Here is a 14,591-nt window from a genome sequence, read left to right on the forward strand (position 1 = left end):
TCAATAAAACATCTTTGCTGATGTTTTTTCGAGTCTTCTGGCCAATCAGATTCAAGATTGTTGCCGTAAGTCCCCACGGAGAATAACTTTGCGGTAGAACTATTCTTTATACATCCATGGGTACAACTTCAGATAAAAATGAACACGTAATGAAATATGACCCCCGGTTTGATGATTGACAGGTCACAGAACAATGGGAGCTATCTACCCTTACCCACTATTTAAAGTAATTCACACAGACTCTCTCCTCTCTGCTTTTCTCTCAAGTTCAGCTGTCAGAACTAAGTGAAAAACAAACAATGGCATAACATATTATTAATATGTCAGGTAGTAATAGATGTATTTATTTTCTTCTCAGAGTGTACCAGAATGTGTAGTTTATATGTTAGTATTTCAAACAAATATCCTGGGGGAGAATCCCCCCAGACCCCCCGGGTTTTCAGCATGTGTGCCTTTTTATGTTATACAGTTCAGCTTTGTGAAGGGATATATGCACTGTACTTCACTTTAATATTGTATAATGAAAAGTGTATATATTACAGCACGATTTTTTGTTGAATAGACTTTAGTGGTTCAACATTTCGGGTCGCGATTGATTGACAAAGGAAAAAGTGGGTCCCGAGGCCTGACCAGTTGAGAACCACTGGTTTAGACAACATGAACTAAGGGAACATGTGGACATAATGAACACTTTGTATGTTAAGACCTTTGGGTCATGGTTTTGCCCACTGTGTCCTTATTTGTGTGCATTCTTCAAAAGAAAAATGTTATCAAGCAGAGAGAACAGGGAAGATGAAGGGAAGAGAGTGGGATGCCAGTGAGGGAGGATGCCAGGGAGGATAAGGGACAGAGGTAAGAGAAGGAGGGAGGAAGGAAGGAAGAAGCTGAGTGGAATAAATAGAGGGAGTTCAACAAGGTTGTGTTCTTGGTGAGGCTGATGTAATGCCTAAAATTAGCAACAATAACAGCCACAGATAGTGCCCCACTGTACACGGTGCTGCCCAGCGTAATGTACTCTATACACACATCAGGATGTCTGCAGGTTTCAAAAGCCTATTTTTAAAACGAAATTGAAGACCAAAGACGTCCCTGCCTGTTACCTTTCATAACCATGCCAGATCCTTCAGAAGTGGTTTGAAATGTTAAATGTTCTTTGTGCATTTACGATGGATGCAGCGCTGGGCAAACTGAGGCCTGTGGTTGGTGTTTAAAGGCATCGGTCCAAGACTGCGTAGCATATTTTCAGCCTGAGTCACAATTTGAGGAAGTAAACAAGTGATTGATTTGCACATGATCGTTGTAGCAGAGCAGCTGGTAGGATGAAAAACATTTGGATGTTTTTGGTTTTGTTCTTCCGTTTGTAGGCAGTGATCTAATCTAAATATTTTCTATATATTTCATAGATGCAAAACTTTATGTTCTGCTATAGATGTAATCCTTTGATTTCTAAAGTTTCCCTTTGACACTCTTATGAGTTATTTGTCTTTTTATTATTATTATTATTATTATTATTATTATATCATGAATGTATTATATTAATTGACCAGCAGCATTAATCAATAACGACCTTGACCTTTTCTATTGTTATGTTTTTTTTTTTTATGAATTGTTATAGTTCATGTTCACAAATATATTGATTTCCTATATTGATTTCCTTCTAAAGAAACATGTTATTCTTTCATTTGTTCATTATGAACTTAACAGTACATCTCAATTGTATATGTATGTACAGATGTCACAATTGAACAAAGCTTTGGCAACACAGTATGTCATTATGGCCATGCTAATAAAGCTATTTGAATTGAATTCAAAGCCAGAGAATCTAACCCTTCATGTGTAATGTGAGGTTGAATAATAACAATCATGACTACATATACATTATCAGTTTGTCTCAGAAGCAGGCGACAAATAAGGAATTCATCTTCAAAGTGCTTATCTGTTTGGCTTGAGGTAGTCTATACCCCCTCAGTGATAGTCCAAGCAGGTTAAATAATGTCATATGTCACTTTCAAGTTCAATTAACCCTAGGTAGATCCACCCCCCCCCCCCCCCCAACCTCATCCTCCGACCGACCTTCTTCTCTCTTCTGCCTTAACCCCTTTCTCTCACCCCATCCTTCCTGTCCTCCCATTAAATCCCCATCTGACCTCCCCACAACCTTCACCTTCCTGCCCTTCATCCCCCCACACTGCACCCCCACTCATCTCTTCATTTCCTGTCAACCCCCATCATCTGCCTAGCTTCATTTCACCTTCCATTCTCCTCCCTCCACTCCACTTCTCCATTGGTCCTTCAGAGATCCTCGGGCCTATACATTCATCTCGTTTTAATCCTTGATTCCTTATCACTCTTTCACTGCTGTCTCTCATCACCATTTTCAAAAAAGTCATTTCAATCAGTTTTATGTTCCATTGTATGTAATTGTTAACTTTGCTTTACAGTCTCTCATCCGTCTCTGTACTAGAAAAACAAACATTTCCCAAATTGGGATCAATAAATGACTATCTTATCTTAGTCATCTTTTACTTCTTCACATTTTGTTATGTCCTTCCTCCTTCCTCTCCTCTTGACCTTCAAAAGGTTATTCTCATGACATTTGTGATTCAGAAGACATCAGACAGTGGAAGGAAAAACAGGAGAGGGTGAAAGGAAATCTAGATCAAAACTAAAATGGCAATGCCAAGTTGTGATTTTCCATTCTTTAGACGCTGAGTCACCTGATACATGGGTCTTTCTTTGCTGGTACTTTTAAATAGTTTTAAATGTTTAACTTGTTGACAGAAAGTAGTCCCCTTTGCTTCAAACCCAAAACTTTGCCATCTCAGACAAGCATGGTCTTGCTTTATTTCCAAGCAGTCTTTCTACAGACGGGTTTTTCTAGGCGCACGGTAAAATGACCCATGGATTGAAAGGCTATTATTTCTTCCCATAGGGAGAGATGTCAATGCACAGTGAGATGTGAGAAACAATTTACTATAAAAAGTAAAAGAAGTGGTTAAAATAAAAAATAAAACTGATGTTTATTAAGAATTGAACAGAGCAACTTTCTACTCTAGACAATAACACCATTATCTATAAGGACTGTCCCGCCCTTTAGCAATGATATTGAAACAATTCAAATCTATTAATTTACACTTCATTAAATGATTTATATAATAACACATTGATACAATTTACATCTGAACTTCAGCCATAAACCTGCAGAGTATCATTTTCATGGTTGAATAGCCAGTATAACAATAAGAGAAATAATTATCGAGATGCAGCCCTGCTTAAAGTAGCCTCATTTTCCTAGGACAAATATGCAGTATTTTATTCTCATGGCCTTTCCTATTATCTCCTCCCCCCTTCTTCCTGGATCCATGTCTCCCCCTGGGGCCCCTGGCTGGTCTGCAGTGGCAGAGCTGGCTAAAGGCCCTTGGGGTTCAGCTGCATTCTGATAGAATGAGACCAGATGAGTTTAGGAACAGACTGGGCGCATTAAAGCAGCAAGGGGCTTTAAAACAAAAGCAGCCCAGAATACTAAAGCACCGCAGAGTCCAAAGAAAAAAAGACAGACGTACTTAAAAACCTGCAAACTTTATGTATGTGCATTCAAACACAAGGCTTCTTAAAGACTTTCAAAAAGTACTAAAACACCAGACACACCCAATCAGTGAGAAATAGTAGCACACACAACACCACATGTAGATTTCCAAAAGCTTTACACTCGCATACACACTAATGGCCATGAAAAGGAAGCCAGGAATATTACGGGAATTTTAACAACTTCTTCGTCGCTCAATGCCAAGCAAAACTCTATAAAACTGACCGACAGCAATGAGCTCATTCCAACACAATCAGTGCAGGAAATTGACTTTTTTTTAACAAAACACCAGAGTGGCTGGAGCACAAAGTTCCCAGACAACTTTAACCAGCCTTTTGTAACCATTTTCTTACAAAAGTATCTGGTATGGACTATCTTCCCAGGCCAGGTCAGATTTAACAGTATTTGCTGATACAAAGCAAGTGCAACTTCCCATCAGCCCATACAGATGACCTTCAAACCAGAGGGGACGTTGAAGGATGATGGAGAATCATTTCTCCATTACTCTACACATCAGGTTAACTGTGTTATGACAAAGCATTGGTATGAGTCACACCTATGGCTTGCCCACGAAATGATGAACGCAACCTTAGATTTAACCTGATTGTAAGCAGTGACGTTAGGGTAACTTGAGTAATGTCCCTGCATGACGGGCACAAGCTCATCACATTGAGCTAATATGATACCACCAAAGACAGCATCATCAGGGTCAGTCACTGCTAATGGCCCCCTAAAATAAACTGGTATTTCATGAGGTAAGAGTAACAATGAATGTGCAGACCAAGTAAGCAAAAGTGTTAAAGCTACAGCAGTTACTACAGTTAAAAACATCTAGAAATTAAGACGTTCTGAATTAAAAGAAGAACATTTTTTGATTTGGATACTTCTTTGCTGTAGATGTAGAAACAACCGAACCAACCTCATCCTAATCCATTGAGACTGTATTCCTCAACACAGAGGTTAGATTGAGTTGATTTTTTCTTATAGGAGTGATGCTAACCTACTTACTACCAATAATTACTTCACTTTTTGGGCATTCATTTGCTTCTTTGTAAGCCACTGCAATTATGTACATTAGGGGGCTATAGAAAGACAGATATTTAAATAAAAACAATCAAAGATGTGTAACAGGATAACTGTTTTAAATGAAGGGAATGTGGCTTGACAAAATGTGCTACTGACTGCCCACAAAACCAACTTTAAAGCAGTCACCTATCAAACTAGGGACAATTTGACAGCATACCACACCCATATTTCTTTGGAGTTGGGAACTAAGGGAATCAAATCCTTTTTCTAAGGGTATGAATCTATCAATGGCTAAACCCAGCTGTCTCTGGGACATGTCCACACTGCTGTTTAGGAGTTAGCTATAATGTGTTGCTTCCTGTGTGCAGAGATTTACAAAAGAAACACATACCGACAGTAGGGCTGATCAATTAATCATATTTTAATCGCAATTACAATTATGGCAATTACGATTATGGCTAATAATATTTTTATTATTACTTTTTTTTTTTTTTTTTATTAAATAAAAAAAAAATTGTATTGGTTTTTCCGTTGAATTATACTTAAAGTTCAGGGTAATCAACTGTTAAAAAAATACTGTTCACATTTTTTTTCTCCAATAAAATTCATGTTTTCAAAGTACCGGTAAATGGATAATCGTTTTTAATAATTGTGATATCAATTATTAAAAAAAAAAAAAGTAATGATACAAATATTATTAGCCATAATCGTAATTGCCATAATTGTAAAATAAAATATTAAAATATGATTAATTGAGCAGCCCTACTGTCGGTATGTGTTTCTTTTGTAAATCTCTGCACACAGGAAGCAACACATTATAGCTAATTATAGCTATTGATAGATTCATACCCTTAGAAATAGGATTTGATTCCCTTAGTTCCCAACTCCAAAGAAATATGGGTGTAATATGCTGTCAAATTGTCCCTAGTTTGATTGTGATATCAATTATTGACCCTAATAATCGAGATTATGATTTTTGCCATAATCGAGCAGCCCTAACCGACAGTATTTATGGCAAGCAGGCCCTGTCTACAGTAAAGAGCAACAGAGTGTCATTTTAGACATTTTGCCTGAAGTAGATTCCACAAATTACATCCTCTACCTAAAAGGGATTTCAATGTATGTTCGCTGATACTTTGCAGGTTTTCTCACACTTAACTTGAGTGTGTCCCAGGTTAGCCAGAGAGGGGAAACAAATGCTGAAGTGTTTGGAAGGGGAAAAAAACGAAGCAGACGTCAGTCATTCTGGTATAAAACACAGGAAGTCTGCTAACCACAGACGTTGCAAGAGACGAGGTGTTTCCGGTGTGTATCGGCGCTCGATTGCTTCAAAACAGACGAGAGGATGGAGCTTCATGCTCTGCACGTTTCCAAAAGCATATTCAAGACAGATCTAGGTCGTCACACAGCAACAAAAGAAACCGTAAAAAGGAATTGCGTTTTAAAAGCTCAGTCTAGTCTAAATTCACATTGCTTGTCAAAAATACCAATGTTTTAGACTCGTACCACATTTGGATAAGAGCTGGGCAATACATACATATAAAGGCACTAGATATCATCTTATATTTGTAATATTGTAATGTTATTAGTTTAATCTTAACCTAGTTTTATAAGGCTATATTACAGAGAAGTGATATCATTTGTTTAAATTAACCAGACTTGAAGCTTGACTACTATTGGATGTTCACCCACTTCATCAATTCATCCACATTGCTGGTGACTACTTAAAAATGATAGATGTGTAAAAACGTAATAAAGCATTCATTGTCCAATCTTCAACATCTTCACAATATTGCTATGGACGTACTTGGTCAAACATAATGTAAGATGTAAGTTGGTTCACTAAGACAGCCTTTTGCTGAATTTATTAAAGGCTTGCGCAAACTGAACTATCCTGTGCCGATGTCTGACCCTGCATCATGTTCAATTAATGACCCTTGGTTTGAGTGGGGTGGTCTGGTGTAAAATCCCTTCGAGCCGGTTCCCCCTTGGAGGTAAATGAGGTGATGGGTTCATCCATCTCTCTGGGTTTGACCAATGAGAGAGAGAGAGAAACCCAGCAAGGCATCAGATGACTTCATTAAGTGACTTTCTCTGTGTGCATGTGTCTGCTTCTGTGCAATGTGCATATATGTGTGTGTGTGTGTGTGTGTGTGTGTGTGTGTGTGTGTGTGTGTGTGTGTGTGTGCGTGCGTGCGTGCGTGCGTGCGTGCGTGCGTGCGTGCGTGCGTGCGTGCGTGCGTGCGTGCGTGCGTGTGTGTGTGTGTGCGTGCGTGTGTGTGTGGTATCAGTCTGAGTCGCGAGTGAATCCCAACGGTCTGTCATGGCAGTGAGAGAATGCACATGATCTTTTGTCTCCTGCCTTGCTGTAAGAGGAGTCAGGTTTCTGGATCAATGAGAATCAATTGCAACCCGAGTTGCCGGAGTAATACAAAAAATATATAATCTAATCGGCAGTTTTTTCTATTTTGACTCAAAAAAAAAAGAAGAAAAATACACCCAATGGACCGACTCATTGGTGTAATTTGTAGATAGAAGCTGCGCAAGATACATGACAAGCTACATTTTCTCCCTAACCCCTGCACCCTTTGTAGGACTCTTTAATTCATAGCTGCAGGAACTTTCATTCACTGCAGACAGAGCCATTAAGAGAGAGAGGGACTCCAGACACTGGTGCACACTGGTGGTAATGGATTACTGATGTTATTATGGCCTCGAAACAACATCCTCTGATCCACTGCAAGAAAAACAGTTCTCAGTGAGTGTGTGTGTGTGTGTGTGTGTGTGTGTGTGTGTGTGTGTGTGTGTGTGTGTGTGTGTGTGTGTGTGTGTGTGTGTGTGTGTGTGTGTGTGTGTGTGTGTGTGAAAGATACACATGTGTAGCCAGTGTAACCCCCAACCATTGCCATTATTTCATCACAGATGCATGGGCCAAACCTTATGATACCACTCAGTGTCTTTTGTCAAGTGTTATTTTGCCTCCGTAACCAGTTTTCTAACCTGTTGGTTTATAAACTAGAAGGAATGTCTTTAAGTGAGCACATGATCCATCAATCAATCGATATCAATCAAACATCACTTCTTAAAGCACACATAAGCAACAAGCACATCTTCATCACCACAGCAGCAGACACATCACATGCACTTGAAAGTGGAAAGCCTCCAAAATTATCATTGATGATTTTAATGAGATATAACTTAACATGATATCAATAATCACAATATCTATTCAAGGGATGAAAGTTGTGGGTACATATTTTACTACAAGGCTATTTCAGTCTTTGGGGATAACAATTTGTAAAATCCTTATTGTATTCCTTTCTTCTCTGTATACGGTACATGTGCGAAGAAAGCTCTGGCACTTAGCAACTATTTTCTCAATCAAAGTTATTAGCCACTAATGTTCTGAGGCAATCTGACATAAGCCTAAAAATGGAGACCAAACCTGTCACTGTCCTGTCCGGTTCAAATGTCAAACTTAAGGGCCTTTTCCTCCATTTGTTACCCAGTCCGTTGTTGTTCCCAGCATGCATCTGTTTATTCCACAGTTAGCCCCCTTCTTATTTGCCACCCACAGTGCCGGTAGACAGCAGTGTGTGCACTGTGTGTGGCAGCCCCAAATATACCCACTTTTCCCAGCACTGCCTCTGTCTAAACAACAGGTGTACCAGTTACTCACACACTCATTGACCCCACACAAACACACACACATACGCCACACATATCAACAGATACAAAACAAAACTGAAAGGTTGGAAAACAACGCAAGGATGGAGCTTTTTGTAAGGTCCTACCTGGTTGTTGACATAATCCTGAACACATCAGCAGAATGTGAAAAAGGAAGAGAAAAAAACAGTCATACTGAGAAGTATGCAAACTGTCTGTGTGTACTGTAGTGAAAGTGCAATGTGGTAAGATCCTAGTATTCTAGTCTTTATTCTTATTTAATAAAAGGAAAGTGGGCCTGTCAATGGCTCCATTCAGTCACTTAACAATGACCAGCGTACAATACATGTCATGGAACTGTGATCTCTTCTAAGGGATGTTCTTCTACTGCCAAATATGTCTTTAGTTCATCCTGCCCTCAAATCTTGCTTAAATTAAATGAAGGACTAATATAATTATCCTTTCTTTTTTTGAGGACATTAACAATCTCCCACTTGTTTTTGTCATTCTTTGTGCAGTGCAAGCACAAAAAAGCAGTTACGGTACATACAAATGGGGCAGGATTAGGCTATGCTGAAGGCAAAACCTGTTATTTTAAACAGTGGAATAATGACTGAGAAGCTACAGACCCACATAGAGTAGGGTCGGCAAAGGACACTTACAGCTATGAGATGTGAAAAGTGTGTGTGTGTTCATATGTGTGTGTGTGTGTGTGCATGCGTGTGTGTAAGCAAACTGAAGTGTGTGTGCGCCTTTGTGAATGTGTGTCGCAAAGCGTGGTTTCTAGTGATTAGTCAAAACTGTAACTGACACACGGCTGGCTCCAGTGATTCCATCAAATGGAGGGAAACCACACACACACACACACACACACACACACACACACACACACACACACACACACACACACACACACACACACACACACACACACACACACACACACACACACACACACACACACACACACACACACACACACACACACACACACACACACACACACACACACACACACACACACACACACACACACACACACACACACACACACACACACCTTGAAAAGCACTTATATTGACAAGAATGTTTTTGTACCACTGGGAAATACAAAAAATACCAACATTGATTTTACATTTTCAAAATGTTCAATTTTATAACAGAAAATGCAGAACTTCAGACAACATAGACCTTTGCATGTGTAGACCACGATCTGGTAGTAAGCATTAGCAAGAGTAGCAGGAGGACACTTCCCAACCTGTTTCATCTGCTAAGAATGAAAGCACTAATGAGTAAAGATGTCAGCAGGGATCTGAAAAACTGACTTTTGGACATCATCAAATTCCACTAATAAAATTGATCAAATATATCCAGTTATGAATGCCCAGAAAAAGCTATTGTGTCAAGTGACATAAACTCTGTAAAAGCATTGGCATTAAACCCTCATTGTACAGTGCTGCTTGTTTTGGCGTCACTCTTACCGTGTTGTAGCCGGAGGGTCCTTGGCCGTCTGTGATGACTTCTCGTTCCCCCCTGGGGTTCACTCTCCTAAAGCGCCTTCTGGACCTCCGTTGGGATCCTTCTCTTTGCAGGAAACCGTCGTCCCCCTCGCTGCCGTTATCCACCTGCAATACACAGTCAACAGCCTCCTCAGAACAGTAGCTTCTACGGGATTCGCGCCCACAACCTTCATGAGCGTGGAGACACCTGGAGGACTGATCCTGAGAACACGGCTCAGAGATGCTTCTTTTAAATGGATCAGGCTTTGGGTTCTTAAGAATGGAGTTTTGCTTTTTTAATTCCAATGTCTGGTTCTTGATTTCTGATTTCTGTTTGTTATAATCCAAGTTTTGTGTTTTAGAATCCGTTAAGTCTTGAAAAGAGTTGTGATCCTTGTGGTTGTTCCCTTCCTTTGCCTCTGGCTCTGCTTCATTCCCTGAAACTTCTGAGATCTGGCCCTGCTCTTCTGCTGGCTCCTGGTTGAACATCCAGTTCTTCCAGAGCGCAGAGAGCCGGTGCCAGCGGAGCACACTCATCCGGACGCGAGCAAAGTATCAGAATAACACATAAAAGCAGGAAATACCACAGGAGGGGAGAAACTAAAAACAGCAGATGAACACTACGAGACAAAAGATGAATAGAAGGGTTGGGTCCAAATAAAAAAAAAAAAAGGTCTAAATTCCTGAGGGATCCTGTGACACTAAATCCTTCGAGGCTAGCATCCACAAAGAAAGGGAAAAACCAAGTGGATGAACTTCAGCGAGAGTTGTTTTCTTCTGAGAGCCGGAGAGTTCAAGACGGAGTTCAGCTGCTCAACACGTTGCATACTGACAGACTTACTCACATGTTCACCCTTCCTCCCTGTCTCTGTCTCTCTCTCTCTCTGTCTCTCTCTCTCTCTGAGACACGCGCACAGAGATACACTGAGCCCACAGTTTCCTTCAGGAAACCGTAAATACATAAATATCCTCCCAGGCAGAAAAAGAACAGCACATAACAAAGATTCCGGCCATACAATTCATCCTCCATAGGCTCTTTGTGCTGCTCTGTTGTTGCGCTAGGAATTTGTTTACTCTGTCCATTGCATAATGTTAAGTGAGTCAATAGCCTTATTATGTACATAATAACTAAGTGTTTTAGGAAATTCGAAATATGCTACCCAACCTTGTGATCATTTATATCGCTGTAACTTGGCTTTTATATATTTAAGGGTTTTCTCTTTCTTACATCTGAATGCATTATAATTGAATGTTTAAATAATAGTTTTGTGCTTGATTGAGCAAAACACTTGATATCCAAACTCTAAACCTTCAAGTTATGCCTTTTTCTTTAATGTTTTTTTCTTTTAAAAAAAACATCTGTGCTTTTTTGTCACTGACACTGCAACAATGAATCTCAACAGATGCTGAAATATATGTCACATAGTCTCACATTCCTACGTTACCCATAATGCAGCTCATATTCAGGTGTGTTATGCTAGCAGTGGCTAAGTGGTGCTACTAACTCAAGAGGAGGTGAGTTAGTAGCTGGTGTTTTATCCTATGTATTACCTGCTGTTGTTTTATGCCTTTTATTCTACATGTTATAGTTGTACTGTGAATTCTGTACTGTACTGTACTGTAAGGCACTTTGTACATCCGTGTTGAGAAGGGTGCTATATAAATAAAGTTTGACGTACTTACTTAATGTTGCCTGCTGCAACCCTCTCACTTCTTTCCAACTCCACATTTTCAAGTCAAGTTGCTAGCCCTAACCAGCATAGCCTCAAGTGGCAAGACTTTAATTACATCTGTTGATGTATTTCAACATATTTTCTTTGTTGGTTGTACTTGTGTCCATTAACAGATGCAGCATTCTGTTGCTATTATGTCCGAGACCACACTGTGTAAATTATGTACAAAGTTACCCTCGTGTCAGCCTAAAGTCACCTCTTCTCGATTAACACTTTGCGGCCTTCTGTTGAGTTATTCCACGCCTGCCCACAATATTGATTTGATAATTCAGCGCCTTTTAACAAGTGTGCTGACACTATGAGAGGCCAAGAGAGAAAGAAACAAATGGGTTCCATGTGGTGGTGTTTGAATATTTGTACCCTCTTTCAGTCTCTGTCTGCTACTTATCTTCACTTTCCAGCTCCTTATCGTTATCATTTTACTTCCCTCTTACTACCACACTCTTTATTTGCAACCGTGTCACGTAATGTGCTTTGAGCTATACTTGCTAGTTGCTAAATTGCAACAATTAGCACTCCAAGTGTTCATGAATAATTAGTATCAGAAATAAATTGAGTGGATCTATTTCACAATCCTGCATTGTTCTCACGACTGATAAAGTGTCATCATCCATGAAAAGTTGTGAGCAGAAGTAACTGCTATGTGCATATGATGAGATGATGGTAAAAGCTGAACATGTATGCTGTCCATCTTCCTGTTGTCCTACATGAAACACATATAATAACACCTACGAATACGATACCTTAAAAAAAAAGTGTCGTTCTATCTCTCAAAGGCAACCTTCACAGAGCTGTTTGATTGGAAAAAATCTTGCACATCGATTAGGAAGCGGATTAAACGTAAAACACAAGACAGGGGATGGACTGAAAGATTTTCTGTCACTGTTGAAATGGGACTCAATAGCTGCCATGGGTTGATACATACAGAGAAACAAGCATGTGTGAGGAAGGTCTGCTGTGTCAACAGAATCATTACTGCATTGTGGGTAGTTTAGCTGGAATGGACTCTGAAACAGATGCATAAAGGGAAGTTCAGCTATAAAATACCAAGTAAGAGTTGCAAAAGGAACGTCTTGGTATTGTTGTGTCCCTTTTGAAATCAAAAAATGTCTCTTTTTAAGAACCCTCACGAAACAGGCAGCCTGAAGTTAATCGACAGGAAATCCTGGAGGGCAAAGTAAAACATTTCCCAGACTTCTATGTCTATCCTGTCAATATATATCCATCTTTTGTTTCTCTCACTATGTACTGTACGTGCCTCTCTGGCTTCTTGACTGAATAGAACCCCATTTACCCCGTGACCACCAGAGTACTTTCAGCCATTGAGGAGCCTAGCCTCTATGATTCTGACTGACTGTCACGGCATTAATGTGTCCATATTTCCTGTTTCCTGTGTCCATTTCAATGAGTTTGTGTGACTAACTTCCCATCTACTCATCAGTCAGTTTACATTCCTCTCGTCTATCTGATGGTTTGTGTTCCTTTGTGCATCACCCTCTTTGGCAAACTCATTCATTTCTTACTCCCTTCTTCCCACTTTCTTTCATTCCCCTGCACACACACACACACACACACACACACACACACACACACACACACACACACACACACACACACACACACACACACACACACACACACACACACACACACACACACACACACACACACACACACACACACACACACACACACACACACACACACACACACACACACACACACACACACACACACACACACACAGTATGTGAAGTGAATGTCAGCCCTGTCCATCCTGTGACCAGAGTCATGACGATGGCCACAGATTACACTGCCTATACTATTCCCATGGCCCTAATTAGCTGATTTACTGCAATGCAGTGTGACTAGACCACAGTCCCTCTGCTCTTGTGTGTTTATGCATTCATCTGAAAGAGTGTGTGAGCATGTGTATAAATGTGTGTGTGCAAGCAAGTGCATGTTTTCTGTCTTCTCAATATCTTTTATAATCTTTTTATGTCCTAATAAAACATCCGCCATTCACCCAGTGCCATGGTGTGTTCTTTTTTGATTTGATCGAAGATGTGCTTCTGTTTTTTGTCAGTATAACTTTTACAATTTAGGCTGACCACCCAGATTTTCTCCTGTTTATTCCACACAAGCCGCTGCTGCCTGCAACCTTAAACGCATCATCTACTGTGCGTCAGAAGGATTTTCTCTGGGAAATTCAACTGGCAGCAGAATCCAGAACTTTCATTCACTGTATTTATGTTTGGCAATTACTTTTCACATCTGTCATGAATGGGATTTCATTTGATTTTGTGTTGCAGATTGATACCCAATAATGTTCTACTTGCATCAACCCCTCATATAGTCACAAGCAGCACATAGTGAATGAATATCCTAGGTGAAATCATTTTTTAGCTTTGAAAAAAGAAAAACATGACCATGGACACAGAGACATACGAAGTCCAGCCTGCTTTTAAAGCCAGAAACTGTTGAGAAATACTTATATGAGAGATTTGTCTTGGAAAACTGGTATAGCACAAATCTGTCTAAATGTAGATGAGGTTGTCAAAAGCCATTTTTAAAGACTTGTATTTTGCATTATTATCAGTATTACTATTGCATTTATCATTACCCTCCACAACTGATCACAAATAGTGCGGTACGTCTTTGGATCTCCATTGTCCATTTGAACATTGCACATTGTTAAGACTGTGCACATTCTTTATTGAACTTCTTAAAATGTCTTTCTCTGCTTTTTAAATGATTGTCCTATTTTCTTTCACTTTGTATATTTGTATTATATTGCAACCACAACACTAAAGCAATTTTGTGAATAATACTTGTAAATAAATTATTTTCTGGTTTGATCATTTGGAAGCTTTAGTGTTTTATACCCATTTATTTACTGAGTCTTGACACTCCAGATCCACACCACATACTGTTAAAAATGTACAACACAAGCATATGATGGATATCAACAACAACAATAACCCTTTACATAATCTAATTTCCTGGTTCTCAGACAAAAATGCAAACACCTGGGAACAGACATGCCCGTATGTGAAGAAGACCAAGGGTGTTTCTCAATGT

General features: G+C 39.7%; 1 protein-coding gene across 1 annotated transcript in view; it reads right to left on the reverse strand.

The window, feature by feature from the left end:
• The window catches only part of rapgef6 (Rap guanine nucleotide exchange factor (GEF) 6), a 147,948-nt gene that overhangs the window by 74,743 nt on the left and 58,614 nt on the right, over positions 1-14,591 (reverse strand). The window contains exon 6 of the mRNA XM_079648703.1: positions 9,760-9,903. Coding sequence (XP_079504829.1) covers positions 9,760-9,903 — 144 coding nt within the window. The remainder of the gene's footprint in view (positions 1-9,759; positions 9,904-14,591) is intronic.

The sequence above is a fragment of the Notothenia rossii genome (genome assembly GCF_949606895.1).
Source record: "Notothenia rossii genome assembly, chromosome: 9".
In the NCBI taxonomy this organism is placed as follows: Eukaryota; Metazoa; Chordata; class Actinopteri; order Perciformes; family Nototheniidae; genus Notothenia; species Notothenia rossii.